General features: G+C 36.7%; 1 protein-coding gene across 1 annotated transcript in view; it reads right to left on the reverse strand.

Moving 5' to 3' along the window:
* Positions 1-574: 574 nt before the first annotated feature.
* Positions 575-13251, reverse strand: part of SMC3 (structural maintenance of chromosomes 3) — a 28788-nt gene continuing 16111 nt past the window's right edge. The window contains exons 17-29 of the mRNA XM_082309420.1: positions 11916-12057; positions 10493-10643; positions 9262-9414; positions 6261-6412; positions 5879-6037; positions 5063-5170; positions 4556-4664; positions 3670-3917; positions 3344-3556; positions 2438-2629; positions 2092-2269; positions 1417-1523; positions 575-1114 (exon numbers count right to left, since the gene is read on the reverse strand). Coding sequence (XP_082165546.1) covers positions 1043-1114; positions 1417-1523; positions 2092-2269; positions 2438-2629; positions 3344-3556; positions 3670-3917; positions 4556-4664; positions 5063-5170; positions 5879-6037; positions 6261-6412; positions 9262-9414; positions 10493-10643; positions 11916-12057 — 1984 coding nt within the window. The 3' untranslated portion in view covers positions 575-1042. The remainder of the gene's footprint in view (positions 1115-1416; positions 1524-2091; positions 2270-2437; positions 2630-3343; positions 3557-3669; positions 3918-4555; positions 4665-5062; positions 5171-5878; positions 6038-6260; positions 6413-9261; positions 9415-10492; positions 10644-11915; positions 12058-13251) is intronic.

Below are 13251 nucleotides of genomic sequence, written 5' to 3' on the forward strand. Positions count from 1 at the left end.
GTTCACTGTTTCTCACTGCACTATTTAACCTTAAACAGTACCTTACGAAACTTTATTTTTTATATATATACTATTGCAACACCGACTGATTTTGTTTTTACAGCTACTTTGCTATCTAAGAAACATATGGTTCACGGTAAAACCTTAAGTTTTCCAGAATAACACATCAAATTATTCAAATACCCCTTTGCCGAAAGCCTAGGCTGTAGGAAAAGATTCACATTTTGACTGATGACTGTCACTTGGCTCAAGTTATGCTGGTCTCTCAGGCTGAAGGGATATGATGAAGGAATTGTTAGTCTGGCCAGGGTGCCAGGAAAAAAAGATGGGGCTGTGATTTGTTCAATTTTATACAGTTCCAGGGTCTTGTCAGACTTCTCATATTTTAGTGATACTTTTTTTTTTCAGTTCAATAACCAGAACGCTATGAATTTGGACAGGCACAGATTTGGGGAGGTTTTCTGCTGGCATTGGCAATGTGCAAAAAAGGCAAAAAAGAGAAGTAAGAGTGGCTTGAAAGAACTGCTTTGTCTCTACTTCCGAAATATGCAGCTCCAATATGACCAAATAGTATTTATTCCATCTCAGTGGAATCCTCTAAAGACAGACAATATAAACCAAAAACTTAACGTATACAAGTTACAGCGATAAAACCAATTATTTTAATTGAAGCCATTAAAAAAACCATGTGAGGCAATATAAATGATAGAATTATGCTTAAGAAGGAATAGCTAGCACTTTCTGAAAAGCTTTAAAACAGCAACAGACACTTTACAAAAGATTTGAGGGAAGAGAATAAAATTTCCAAACTACAGGTACTGTATAAAGGTAACATTAACAATTATCTTATAAAATACAGCAACAGAGACAAAATGGATACTCAAGCTCCTTTGAAACTAAGCCTTCTGGGGTCTTGGTTAAAATGTATGTTCAAAAACTATTTTAAACAAGGACTAAATACTTCGTATTTTAAATTTACAGGTCCCTGGCATAAACATAGCACTATACACATCTTCCAAACAAGCAGTAAGTACAATTCCGTTTAACCATGCGTGGTGTCATCTTCTACAAAGTCTTTGGCCATTTCTGCTGTGATCACATCAATATGACTAACCTGGGGGAACAAAAAGAAGTATACAGTTATTACAGTATCTCCTGCAGAATAAGACATTTATTTCTGGAGACTCCAGGACTCAGCAACAGGCCTATAATCAATTTCTAATTTCCTTTAAAGAACATGACAAGGGACATCTGTAGATATTTAAATTCTTTTTCAGGAAGGAGAGAATTTTACACAAACTAGAAATCCATCACTGAAATAAGACTGATTTACCTTCAACTTGACTTTCAAGTCCAGTCTCAAATGCACAACTTGGTAAGGTTCTCACTAAACACCAGAACTAAAACATTATTTACCTTGTTTCTGAATTTTACACCATAGAACTTGTCAGCTGACTCAAGCAGTTCGGGCCTAAAAGTTGTTGTAATAAACTGAGCATGTTCAGCTAGTTCCATAATCATATCTAAAAAAGAACACAAGAATTCTTTATTAATGTCATCTTTTCAATAAAGCAGGACAAGTCTTAATATGAGACAGGCAAAGAGTTTGCTATTCCTTGGTCAAAATGAGGTTTTGGTTAATAAAAAAACCGAACCCACAAATCAAGAAAGGATTCATACCAGGTTTTTCAGTATTATCATTAACTCCAGTACCAACTCTGACAAATCTAGCCACTGAGCAAAATCACTGGGCTATTAAACTTCTATGATGAAAACCAGAGTAAGCACCAACCAACCAATGCAATGAGCTACAAGTTCATTTTAAAAAAATCAAACTACACTTCAAAACAGGATTATTTCCACCACACTGACGTGTAGTAAGGAGACCCTTTAAACACAGTAGACAACACAGAGCTTATACCTAAAACCAAGTTAATGAAAGCTTCGGAAGGCACAAAGTTAAATTCCAACACATGTGCTGGGATATTAAAAAATGTGCCTTTATGATTAAAAGTGTTTATCTTAAACATCAGGGATGAGATGACAGACTATCACCTTCAACCACAATGAAGAATAAAGGTAGGCAGTTACCTGAAACAGCTTTCCTGTGCTGAGCATCCAAGGCTTGGTCGATTTCATCAAACAAGTAAAATGGAGCTGGATCACATTTCTGGATAGCAAATATCAGGGCTAGGGCCACTAAGGATTTCTGTCCACCTGAAAGTTGCTGCATTTCTCTCATTTCACCCTGCTTCCCTGTGAACGATACCTAAGAAAACAATGCAACAGCAAGATGATTTCAAAATACTAAACTACAACATCACGTGCTATTACAGTAAATAAACAGGACCAATTAAACATTGCCTTTTAAAAATATAGTTATAAGGCAATCTAAAAAAAATATTCAGAGTACTGAAACACAAATATTCTTCTTTACCCTTATGCCAACTCCAGTGAACTGGTCTACAGATGGAACACTGCTCTGAGATCCAGATCCCCTTTCACTCTCAGTGCTGCCTTCACCTTCATCCTGGGACTGACTGCCCTCCACATCTCCTTTCTTCATCACTAACGTGGCCTTGCCACCAGGGACTAACTTCTGGAATACTTCACTGAAATTTTTTGACACCTGGAAAAGAAACAGTCAATACACCAGACGATTTTTGTATAATGAAATCAATTGCAGACAACAGCTGTTTTTACATGATCACACTATGTATCTGCTTCAAAGCAAAGATCCACATTCATTCTTAAGCACAAGTAGAAGTGAGAAACGTATGCTGTACAGAGCTTGGTTTAAAAAACATCTAAGCCAACTGTTCTTGTAGTATGAGAATTTTCACAAATTTTTCAAGAAAATGGTAGAATTAAAACAAAACAGCAGCAAAAGTAAGTATTATTTCAGTGAACTTCAGAAGAGATATCAGTTAAGCAAATGATCTTTTAAGAGAAGACTTCACATACTTTGTAGTTAAGACCCTTTGTTAACATTAGGAATTACTCTCACTAAATCTGGAGAATGGATTTGGTGCAGAGGTTATTACCAGACATTCCCCAGGAAGGGCTGTACGTAGTACAAAGAGATTCACCAGAAAGGAAGTATTTAAGAGCTTTAAAGCAGAACTGGAGTCGTAATACAACCAAGATGAGCACCTATTTAAAATGCTAGCCTATTTCTTTTTCAGTATTTAAAAGACCCAAAAACCTCAAGTTACATGATACTGCCTTCCATTATCATATAGAATAGATGTATTTAATATCTGCTTCTTCCCATATAGCTGCTACATAATGGGACAATTTGATTTCAGCGCCAGTGTCTTTACAATTGTTGCCATTTTGTTACCTGTTTGAAAGTCAGCTGAATAGCCTCGTACTTCCTGAGCTCAAGGACATTCATCAGCTCCATGATGGATTTGTAGCCCCTGTCCAGTTCCTCTTGTCTTTTTATCAATTTTTCCTTCTGCTCTGAGAAATTCACAAACTGATCTAAAGCTTTTTTATTCACGTGGCTGTATTTCTTCAGTTCTGTATTGCACTGCTCCAGTTTGCGGAATAACTGTAAACAGAAAATATCAACGTATCAAAGTATTCTAGCCACGTTTGACACTCAAGATGTATGTGATGCTAACATTTCAGGTCACGAAATATGAAACCAAGCACACTTATTACCTGCTTTAAACTTAAAGTCTGATACTTTTCAAAAGCCTCCTGTGGAAGTGAACCCAACTCTCGGATTTTCTTCATGCATTCCTCTTTCTTCTTGAGGAGCATGCCTTGCCTGTTTGTCATTTTTTCAAGTTCTTTCGTGTCATGGTTAATGGCATCCATATGCTCCTTTTCCATGTTCTTCCAGCGTTCCATACTCTTTTGAAGCTCTTTAATTCCTGCTTCCGTTTTGTCAATAGAATTATCCAGATCTGAGATATTGAGGGAGAGCACAAAACCCAAAGTGGTAAGTCTTACATGCCTGCATAAAATCAGCAATTATCCAGTCAAGTATTTATGAGACAAAAAGATAATCTAAACAAAAATATCTATGAAGGAGTAGGAAGTTAAATTTTAAGACAAAAAGCTGAAAATCCCTCTCTTTTCTTCCCCATGAGTATATGACTTAAAAAACCCTAAACAAACATATAAGGTCATATTGTTAAAGTCTAGAAAGGAAGGGGAAAAAAAGAGTTTGAGCCATATAGATGCTATTTCCCATTTGACAGCAACTTAGTTTTAGATAGGTTAGACAAAATTCAAGAACAACTATAAAACATCATGCTTGTATGAAGGTTGCTTCAAAAGTACTATGCCCTGAAGCCAGAAGTCTGTTATCACCAACACATACTTACTGGTATTAGTGTACAATTGTGGACACTTATGTATGATATGCACAAAATCTTTTTGGAGTAAGTTCCAAAAGTCTGTTACACACTATGTAACTACTACAGAATATTTGAAATTAATGAGTACTTCTCATATTATGGTCTATTTCTAAACCAAAATACGGTATGCGTGAACTTTCAAAACGCTGGAGATTTTTCTTTGAAAAAACGATGCTACCAACCATCTGACCGTGCCAGTGTATCTTTCACTCGTTTGTTGATAGCCTCAAGTTCCGATGTTGTGGCGGTAAGTACTGTGCCACCTTCTGTTTCTCGTAGCTCATTCAGTTCCTATGGGACAAAATAAATATCACCAAGCTTCAGCATGGAGGGGATCAAAAGTATAAGCCAAACCAGTTATCTTCTGCTACTCTACATATAACTGTATTTAATATTTTACTAAAGTTTTAGAGAAGTTAAGATTTTTCAAACACATCTGACATTATGATGGCCCTATTTATACATAGGCCGTGTATTTAGAGTAGGATTTTTGTCCAAAATTCAAATGCCTAAAATACTGTGCTGAAATTTAAGTAAAACACTTAACTCAGCTTGGATACAGGGAAGCAAAACCCACCACAGGTTAATACAGGGTAATGAATGAGTATTTATCAAATGATTAATAGGTTAAAGCTCTGGAAATAAACCAGGAACAAATTGCAAAAGTACATTTAAGAGAAAATCCTTACTTGTTCCACTTGATCTAAGCGTTTTCTCAGATTCTCATTGAGATATGTTTCAACTCTTGTGATAATGCCTTCTAGTTTAATCCTCTCATTCAAAAGCTGTCTGTTTTCCTGAAAAGGTAAAAAAAATATATTAATTGCCTCAACTGACTCCTAAACAACTATTTTTTCCTTTTTAAAAAAAATTAAGACAAACCCCCTCTCTTCACACAATTCTGCGTATTAAAATATCACACCGTTCTTTGGACTGTTGCTCTAATTTTAACAGGTAGAAAGAAACAGTAAATATGTCTGCAGCTGTCTAGTGCAAAAGTCAACCATACAAGTCAGTAGCTTTCTTAAACTGTATTAGCATGTGAATCCAATTCTTAAACCCAGAAGAGCTTTAGAAAGTATACTTAAGAAGTATCACTTTTTCAACATGGGTGTCAGACAAAACCTTAGTTTTTGTCTCATCTACCACGTGCCTAAAGGCATTGTTTTATTTTCCCCACACTGCACGTCATTCCTTTCAGATGATATCCATTTGTATTTATTGTTGTAAAGTCCAAGAGCAGGAGCAAGGAAACTGGGATGATTCCAACACAAATAACCATAATCCTCACAATACAGCTAGTAAAATTCACCCAGCATTTGAGAAAAACATGCAAATACACTTCGCAGATAAGAAAACTCCAAACATGCCTACCCACTACTGATGAAACACTACTTTAATTACACTATATTCATCTTAAGTGACTTTTCAAACAAAAGGACAAGAGTAAGTTTATTGGGAAGAAAGGCACCACATTTAACGGCAAGGCATTTTCATTTCCTTACTTGCTGTAGTTGTCGAATTTCATCATTAAGAGCATCCACACGTTTCTGATCTTCAAGACTGAGCTGAGACAACAAATCAGTCCCCAGTTCTGCTTTTAATGATTCTCTAGTTGACTCCATAGCATGTAAACTTGCCTCCAAGCTCTGCAAACTGCGTTGCTATGGAACAGATATTAAGACAGAATCAATCCTCAAAGTGATCTTAGATTTACATGAATTTCTCTTTTCTGTTTACATAAACATATTTTTGTGAGATGTCTCTAGTCATCTCTTCATATTTCATATTATGATGTTAACCGGAAAGGGATGCAAGTTTATCAGTAATATTAATGAAACAATTAATAGAAAACCAGTAACAGCTTTCAATATCCCCATACTATACCTTAGGCATAAATGTCTTTTCAGACTGCTGCCTTTTCTCCTTCAGCATTTTCATCTCTGACAAAATACTGTCTCGAGAGGCTTTGAACTTTCTCTGCTGTGTCTCAATTTGCTGCATTTGGTTCATTAGCTGGTCAATCTCATTATTAATCCATACCGCGGGCTAAGGAAAACTCTGTCCTTGTTTTGAAAGGCATTTTATACCTACCAGTACCTTCAATTTTTATTCCATTTTGCATATTCAGCTGTCATCAAAATAAAAACCAACCAAACAAAAACCCCCACAAAACCAAAATATTTAGTTGTACAGGAGAAATCAAGAACCATCAACAAAAGTAACTCAAGCGCCCTTATCAACACCAAGAACAAATGAGGAAAGCTTCATTTAGCTGTTAATTTTACACCACAACACTCAGAAGAACACAGGGATACATCTGAACTTGTAAGGAAAACTCAGATCTTACAGAATACAGAAGAGCAGATGCCTACCTTTAAAAAGAAGTATTAGAATAATACAATTATCCCTTACTCAATTCTGAGGCAAAAAGCGTAATTTGTTCATGCTAATTCTGATATAATGGCTTAAGTCACAGTGCAGAGCTTGCAGAGGATTCTGTTTCAGTTTATGTTGAATTGGCCCCTCACTACAAGGAGGACACTGAGGTTCCGGAGCATGTCCAAAGGGGAATGAAGCTGGTGAAGGGTCTGGAGCACAAGTCTTATGAGGAACGGCTGAGGGAGCTGGGGTTGTTTAGCCTGGAGAAGAGGAGGCTGAGGGGAGACCTTATTGCTCTCTACAGCTGCCTGAAAGGAGGTTGTAGCAAGGTGGGGGTCGGTCTCTTCTCCTAAGTAACAAGTGACAGGATGAGAGGAAACGGCCTCAAGCTGCACCAGGGGAGGTTTAGGTTGGATATTAGGAAAAATTTCTTCACTGAAAGGGTTGTCAAGTATTGGAGCAGGCTGCCCAGGGAAGTGGTTGAGCCTCCATCCCTGGAGGTAAAGATGGGTAGATGTGGTGCTTCGGGTCATGGTTTAGTGCTGGACTTGGCAGTGCTAGGTTAACGGCTAGACATGATGATCTTAAGGGTCTTTTCCAACCTAAACGACTCCATGATTCTATGAGCATGTTACTCCTACTACAATGTATATTTTAAATGGCATCAACTTAAATGCCCTAAAACCTGAGTAACTCCCCTAAGCACAGGTTACAGTAGAACACTTCACTACATACTTAAACATTCTGGGAAAACTGATTGAGCTACAGAACAGGAAGTTAACAGGAATGGATATTTTACTTTCAAAACGACTGAGGTCTGTCTGTGGTATGTTCTAAAAGTTACTGTCAGACTGCAGTCACAGCTCTTATTACAGTCACCGATCCACCACAGCTGAAGGGTATGCCACATCGGAATTTCTATCAGTTAGATGAGCACTCTACCTACATCCCCTACAGATCCCTCCTCAAAAAGAAACCCAGGCCTAAAGATTTTGACTTAAATGACAGCAAGAAAGATTTCTCAGTTCCAAAATAGTAGTCCTAGTAAAAGTTAAGTTATAAGTTAATAGTAGTAAAAGTTAAGTTATACTGAAACCAAAGGTTCCAACAGGTAATTGGGGAATTTAACTACAAGCAGCAGGAACTCCAGCTCCCATTCCTAGCTACAAAAAGCAGGCTACCTGTACAATGTACACTGGGATTAGCGTTAAAATTAGTTTCTGCACAAATCCTTTTAAACCATATGCCTACATATTTGTAGTTTAAAAAAGATGTAAGGAAGGAGAAAATGCCCTACTTAAATACTTCATTGTAGATACATAGAGTCCTGCACATTGCTTACAGGTAACAATAAGAAGGATAAAAAGACATTCATTATCGCAGTGCGTGTAAAGCCAGTTGGCAAATTTAGTCTGTTTAAGTCACGTCTAACAGATCATTGCAATGTTCTTCCACTGACTTAACGAGACATAGGTACACACTTTTAAAAGTTTTGCTAATCAGCTGTGGATCTAAGCATAGGCTTCAGCGTTCTGCTTAGCTGCTGCCCCAAAAAAGTCTCTAACGCACTGCCGCAGGTCAAAAAACAAAGGCGTTCAGTTCAAAGGACAGAATGACCTGGATAATGGAGAAAATTGTATAAACTTCCCCTGCCCCTGAATTTTAGATATTGGATCTCAAAAGGACACTATGGCATTAAAGAGGTTAGACAAAAAGGTGACAGTTACTTGACTTAAAGACCAAGACTGTCAAGCAACTCAGAGCTTAATTATAATATAAGGCTCTCCATCTCCTCCCCACAGCATAAGTGGACTACGCAACACACCAATTCAGGACACAAGAACTAAAAATATAGCATGAGTCACAAGAGGCAGTGAAGATTAACACAAGAATATAACAAGAATAACTGGTTATAGTAGTTACTACAACAAATTCTGGAAGGAATAGAAAGCCTCAAAGTTTAGGGTTTAATCCCATCTCTAAGCTTTAAAGATCAAGATCAAATTTTAACAGGGAGAGATTGCTAAAGGTCCTTCTTCCTGAAGCCTACAGTGCCAGCCACTCTCTGAAGTAAACCACTAAGATAAGGTGTACTTCCATTACTATTTTTCAGTCAAGTTTACCCAGTATGGAAGCTTTACCCAAAAATTAACAGCAGTGGTATAGAAACTATTTCTTAACTAGCTGCATTGATCTAGAAGTGATTTTTTAAAAAGAATGCAATTCAGGCACATAAACAATGGGTGTGTTTTAAAATCTGTTATTTTCACTGGTTGTATACCAATTTTCACATGCAGGGTTTTTGTTTCTTTCTGTTTTACCATTGATTTATTTGTTACTAAAATCCCTACAGTAACAAACAGAACCAGGTTGCACAAGCACAGTCAAAACAAACGCCACAGCTAGTATGTAACATTATGTTAGTCTCCTGTTTTTCATCCATTATTGTAACCACAAAACAAAAGCTTTGTTATCACACCTTTCCTCAAGAACAACAAAAGGATATTTTCAATGTTTCTGCGTAAGTTTTCATTGAGTTTTGCTTCGAGTTCACCAAGTTCTTCTTCTGCCTTTCTAACATCTTTTTGCAATTCAAGCCGAGATTTCCTTGTGTCGTAATAACCTCCAGTCAAAGCACCGCGATGGCTGACTTGATCACCTAAGAGCATAACAGAATGAGACTACAAACTGCATGCTATATGCTCTCCATTAATGTTCAGAGCAGTTTCTACAATACAACTTAGCAGATTAGTTGTAACGTTCTAGTTAACCTACAGAAGTGCTGCATCAGTATCAGGAATCACATATGTATGTTTACAATAATTAGGGAAATGTTTACTTCTCTATTCAATTTAAAGTGAATTTCCTTTCTCAAGACCAACACAGGCTGCTATGATCTCCTTTAAGCATTAGTAATTTTGGTTTTTTTTAATGAACTTCTGAAACCATGCAGCTTGAAGGAAAAATACTTATCTTAAGGGAAAAATGCAAATGCCTAGCACTACCAGTTTCCAAAAAAAAAAACCCAAAAAAACCCCAAAAACCACCCAACAAATAAAAAACCCCCAAACACTCAGATCTTATGGAAGGGAGAAAACAAGAGAGGCTGAGTAATTAGCATCTGTGGCTTGTAGAGTATGCTGTTACTAAAAAATTAATCATTTCCTCCTCAGACAGCCTTAGGAATTTTTTCAGATTGACTTTAAGAGACAAGAAAAAAAAAAAAAAAAAAAAAAGAAAAAAAGTAAGCCTGCAGCAAATCTGCCCTCTGAGAGCAGGCAATTAAAAAGAGCAATAGATTATTTCAGAGAACCTAACATATAAATGTGTCTGATATGCAGAAGAATTCACCTTGCACTTATCAGTAATTAAGGCTGTACATTCACACCCCGAACACTGGTTTAAGTTTGTGGAAAACACCCTAAATACTCCAGGAAAACAAACGCCTGTTAAATTGGATAAAACAAATTGGATGAATACAAACCTAACCTGCTTTCCAATTCTCAGGATGGAGATACATAGCTACTAACTTTTAGATCATAAGAAAGTTCAACGGCTTGTGAAGAATTCTGTATTTTTAAGCACTGTACTTCACCAAGTGCAGCCTTGTACATCTCAGTCAAGTATACTATTATTTAAAATAATCTTATTTTGACAACACTAACAGATCATGTTTAACGAGTCTCACACTCCAGGGATCCCATTTTTACAATAATTTATAAAATCACAATATTTACCTTCCAGAGTAATACAATCCATAGTGAAAGCTCTGGCCAGCTGGGTAGACACTTCCATGCTACGACAAATTAGAGTCTTTCCAAAAACGTGTTTGAAAGCTTTGTCAAATCTTGGATTGTATCTCAGCTTACTGATCATAGGAATAGCATCCTGAAGTGACAGTGATTTTAATGAGAACAACATATTGATACAAATATGGCAAGTATATTGCAGCTAGTTCATACACAGAATTCAAGACAGCCCTGGAAAAAAGAAACTACCACCAAGAGTAAAAATAGAATACACTCTAGCCTTATAACAAGAATTTTTAAAAGTTTAACGTATCTCAAATTCACTGAATATTAGCATTGGCTTCACAATCAATAAACCTCTAGAATGAAGACTTCTGGAGCTGTATATATCGTTATTTACATACAGGATGTCAAGCCCTGAACTCAAAGCACAATATTGTGAATGATACTTCGGAAATGAAACAGCTGTCAGTTGGTGGAAGGATGACACACTGACTGAACATTCCCAAGACAAACACGTAAACACTCTATGGAAGTCAAAAACTAAAATCGCAAAATCTTGCGCTTAACAGCTAGGCTTGAGCCTTAAGTCAACTAAGAGTCTGCCAGGAATCTCATCTGAGTATTAAACTGCTACTGAAACAAGCTGAGTAAGTATCATAAGCTGGCAGTAAAATTTTTTGTCCTCCAAAAAATTATTCCTTTCTGTAGAGAGTAGGGCACAAACATTAACACAGTTTTACTAGTAAAGCCCTCCCAAAATAAGCACACTAAAAGTCTGACTGTTCCTGTTTATTTTTTTCCATGTTTATCTGAGGAAATAAGAAAAAAAAAAATATCTATTTTTAAAGAACTTATTCTACCATGATTATTGTAAGAAGCAGTTAACATTTACACGAGTAATTCACTACTGAAATTTCAAATAAGAGCAGATACTTTCTTGAAATGCATTTCAGAATTACTTTTTAAATGGTTGTCACTGAAGATTTATTTATGCATTTTTAAATATAAAAACACAACTCATTTCCAATAACTTTGAGAAACTGTCCACTGCTGAAACACGTAACACAGCTCTTCAGCTTTTGTCCATGGCAGCATTTCAGCTTAAAGAATTACAATTCAGGCAATTATCAATCATCAGGTTACAACAAAATTCTACTTCTTTTTAGTATGACCTATTTACTTATGAGGTGAAGTTAAACTTTAAAGAGTAAATACCTGGTAGGAAAGTAAGTATTTTCCTATACCAGAGGGTTTTTTTTATGGTGAGAAGCATACATTAAAAGTAGTATTTAATTGCAGATAAACAGCAAAGCAAGTGATGTGCAATAAGCAATATACATGAACAATTTAAAATATGAGGCTTTGTAATTATAAAGTAGAGGAAGGTTCAAAAGGAACTCTGACTCACATTAGTCTCAGGATAAGCAGTATCTCTAACATCCAGCTTGTTCAGAGGGAGGAAAGTAACTTCTCCAGGAAGGTTCATTTTGTTAAATTCCATTAGTATCTTTGTACTGACTTCATCAGAATCCACAATGTGATAAAACAACCTAATTAACAAGCCCGACAAATAAGCAAAAAAACTTTACTGTGCTGAAAGCACTAACATATTTCTACAGGAAGAGTAAGCATGCAGGTACCATTAAATAACATATCAATACAAAGAAAGCTCCATTGCATTTTCTCTTCAGGTCTGTGCCTCTGAATAAGCAAGTGGATACACTCTATTCACTTTCATTAAAATGGGACCAGCCAAGAATTTTACATTCCACCCTCCAGTCACAAGAGCAGCTCAATATGCACACACAGCATCACTGTGTATGCAGCCTTTTTCGGTTCAACTGCAAACCTCTGTCCTCTGTACCATTTCAATACACAATATTCAGCCCTTTTTGCATGGATTTACAGAGTTGGTATCTTATGCCTCTGTACACAATCAACAGAGACCACATCGATCTCCCTGTGCATGATTAGGACTAGCATCAGAGGGATTGAGTAAGTGGTCTTTCTTTTGCAAGTTGAACTAGTTTGCTCGTTACTGCTTTTTCCAAACTATGGGCCACAACAGGATTCAGAAAGAACTGTGAAGTACTTTGAAGAGACACCCTTGTTCACACAGACACAGATGTTTCAGATGAGGGACTGCATTTCAAATTGTGGTAGCATCAACACTTCTATGGGACAGTTTGCAAGATCATGTCACATCTGTCCTCTTTCCTGCCTTTATGCTGCTATCTACATTTCGTTAGAACAAGAATTTGTATGACTACTCATGAATTGGAACAGGGGACTGATCACACAAAAAGACAATTGAAGTTTAATTTGAAGTGTCAGGTGCTGCAGGAAGTGGTGGATGACCCAACAGGCACTTACTTCTTCTAGAACACACATTACACACACTCATTAACACTCAGCATCTTTTCAGATAGCTTTTAAACAGCAGTTTAGAGACCATCCTCACCCATGAGATCTTTCTAGTGTAAGTGAAATTATTATTATTGTTATCATTGAAACATCAGCATTGCTTACTGTAGAATTCTCCACACCAGAAGATGCCATCCACGTTATTCAATATAGCTCAGCCTCACCACCAATCCTTCAGGTAAATGTCAGGAGTGTGGGTCTGGGGCCTTTCTGGGGGGTCTTTGCGTGGTTTTGGTTTAGTTTTTTTTTTTTTTTTTAGAAAAGATCAAGAGCAGGTAGGATTAATTTTTAATCTTTTAAATAGGGAGAATTCTCGAAGC

This window comes from Platalea leucorodia (assembly GCF_965183815.1).
Source record: "Platalea leucorodia genome assembly, chromosome: 4".
NCBI classification, from domain to species: domain Eukaryota; kingdom Metazoa; phylum Chordata; class Aves; order Pelecaniformes; family Threskiornithidae; genus Platalea; species Platalea leucorodia.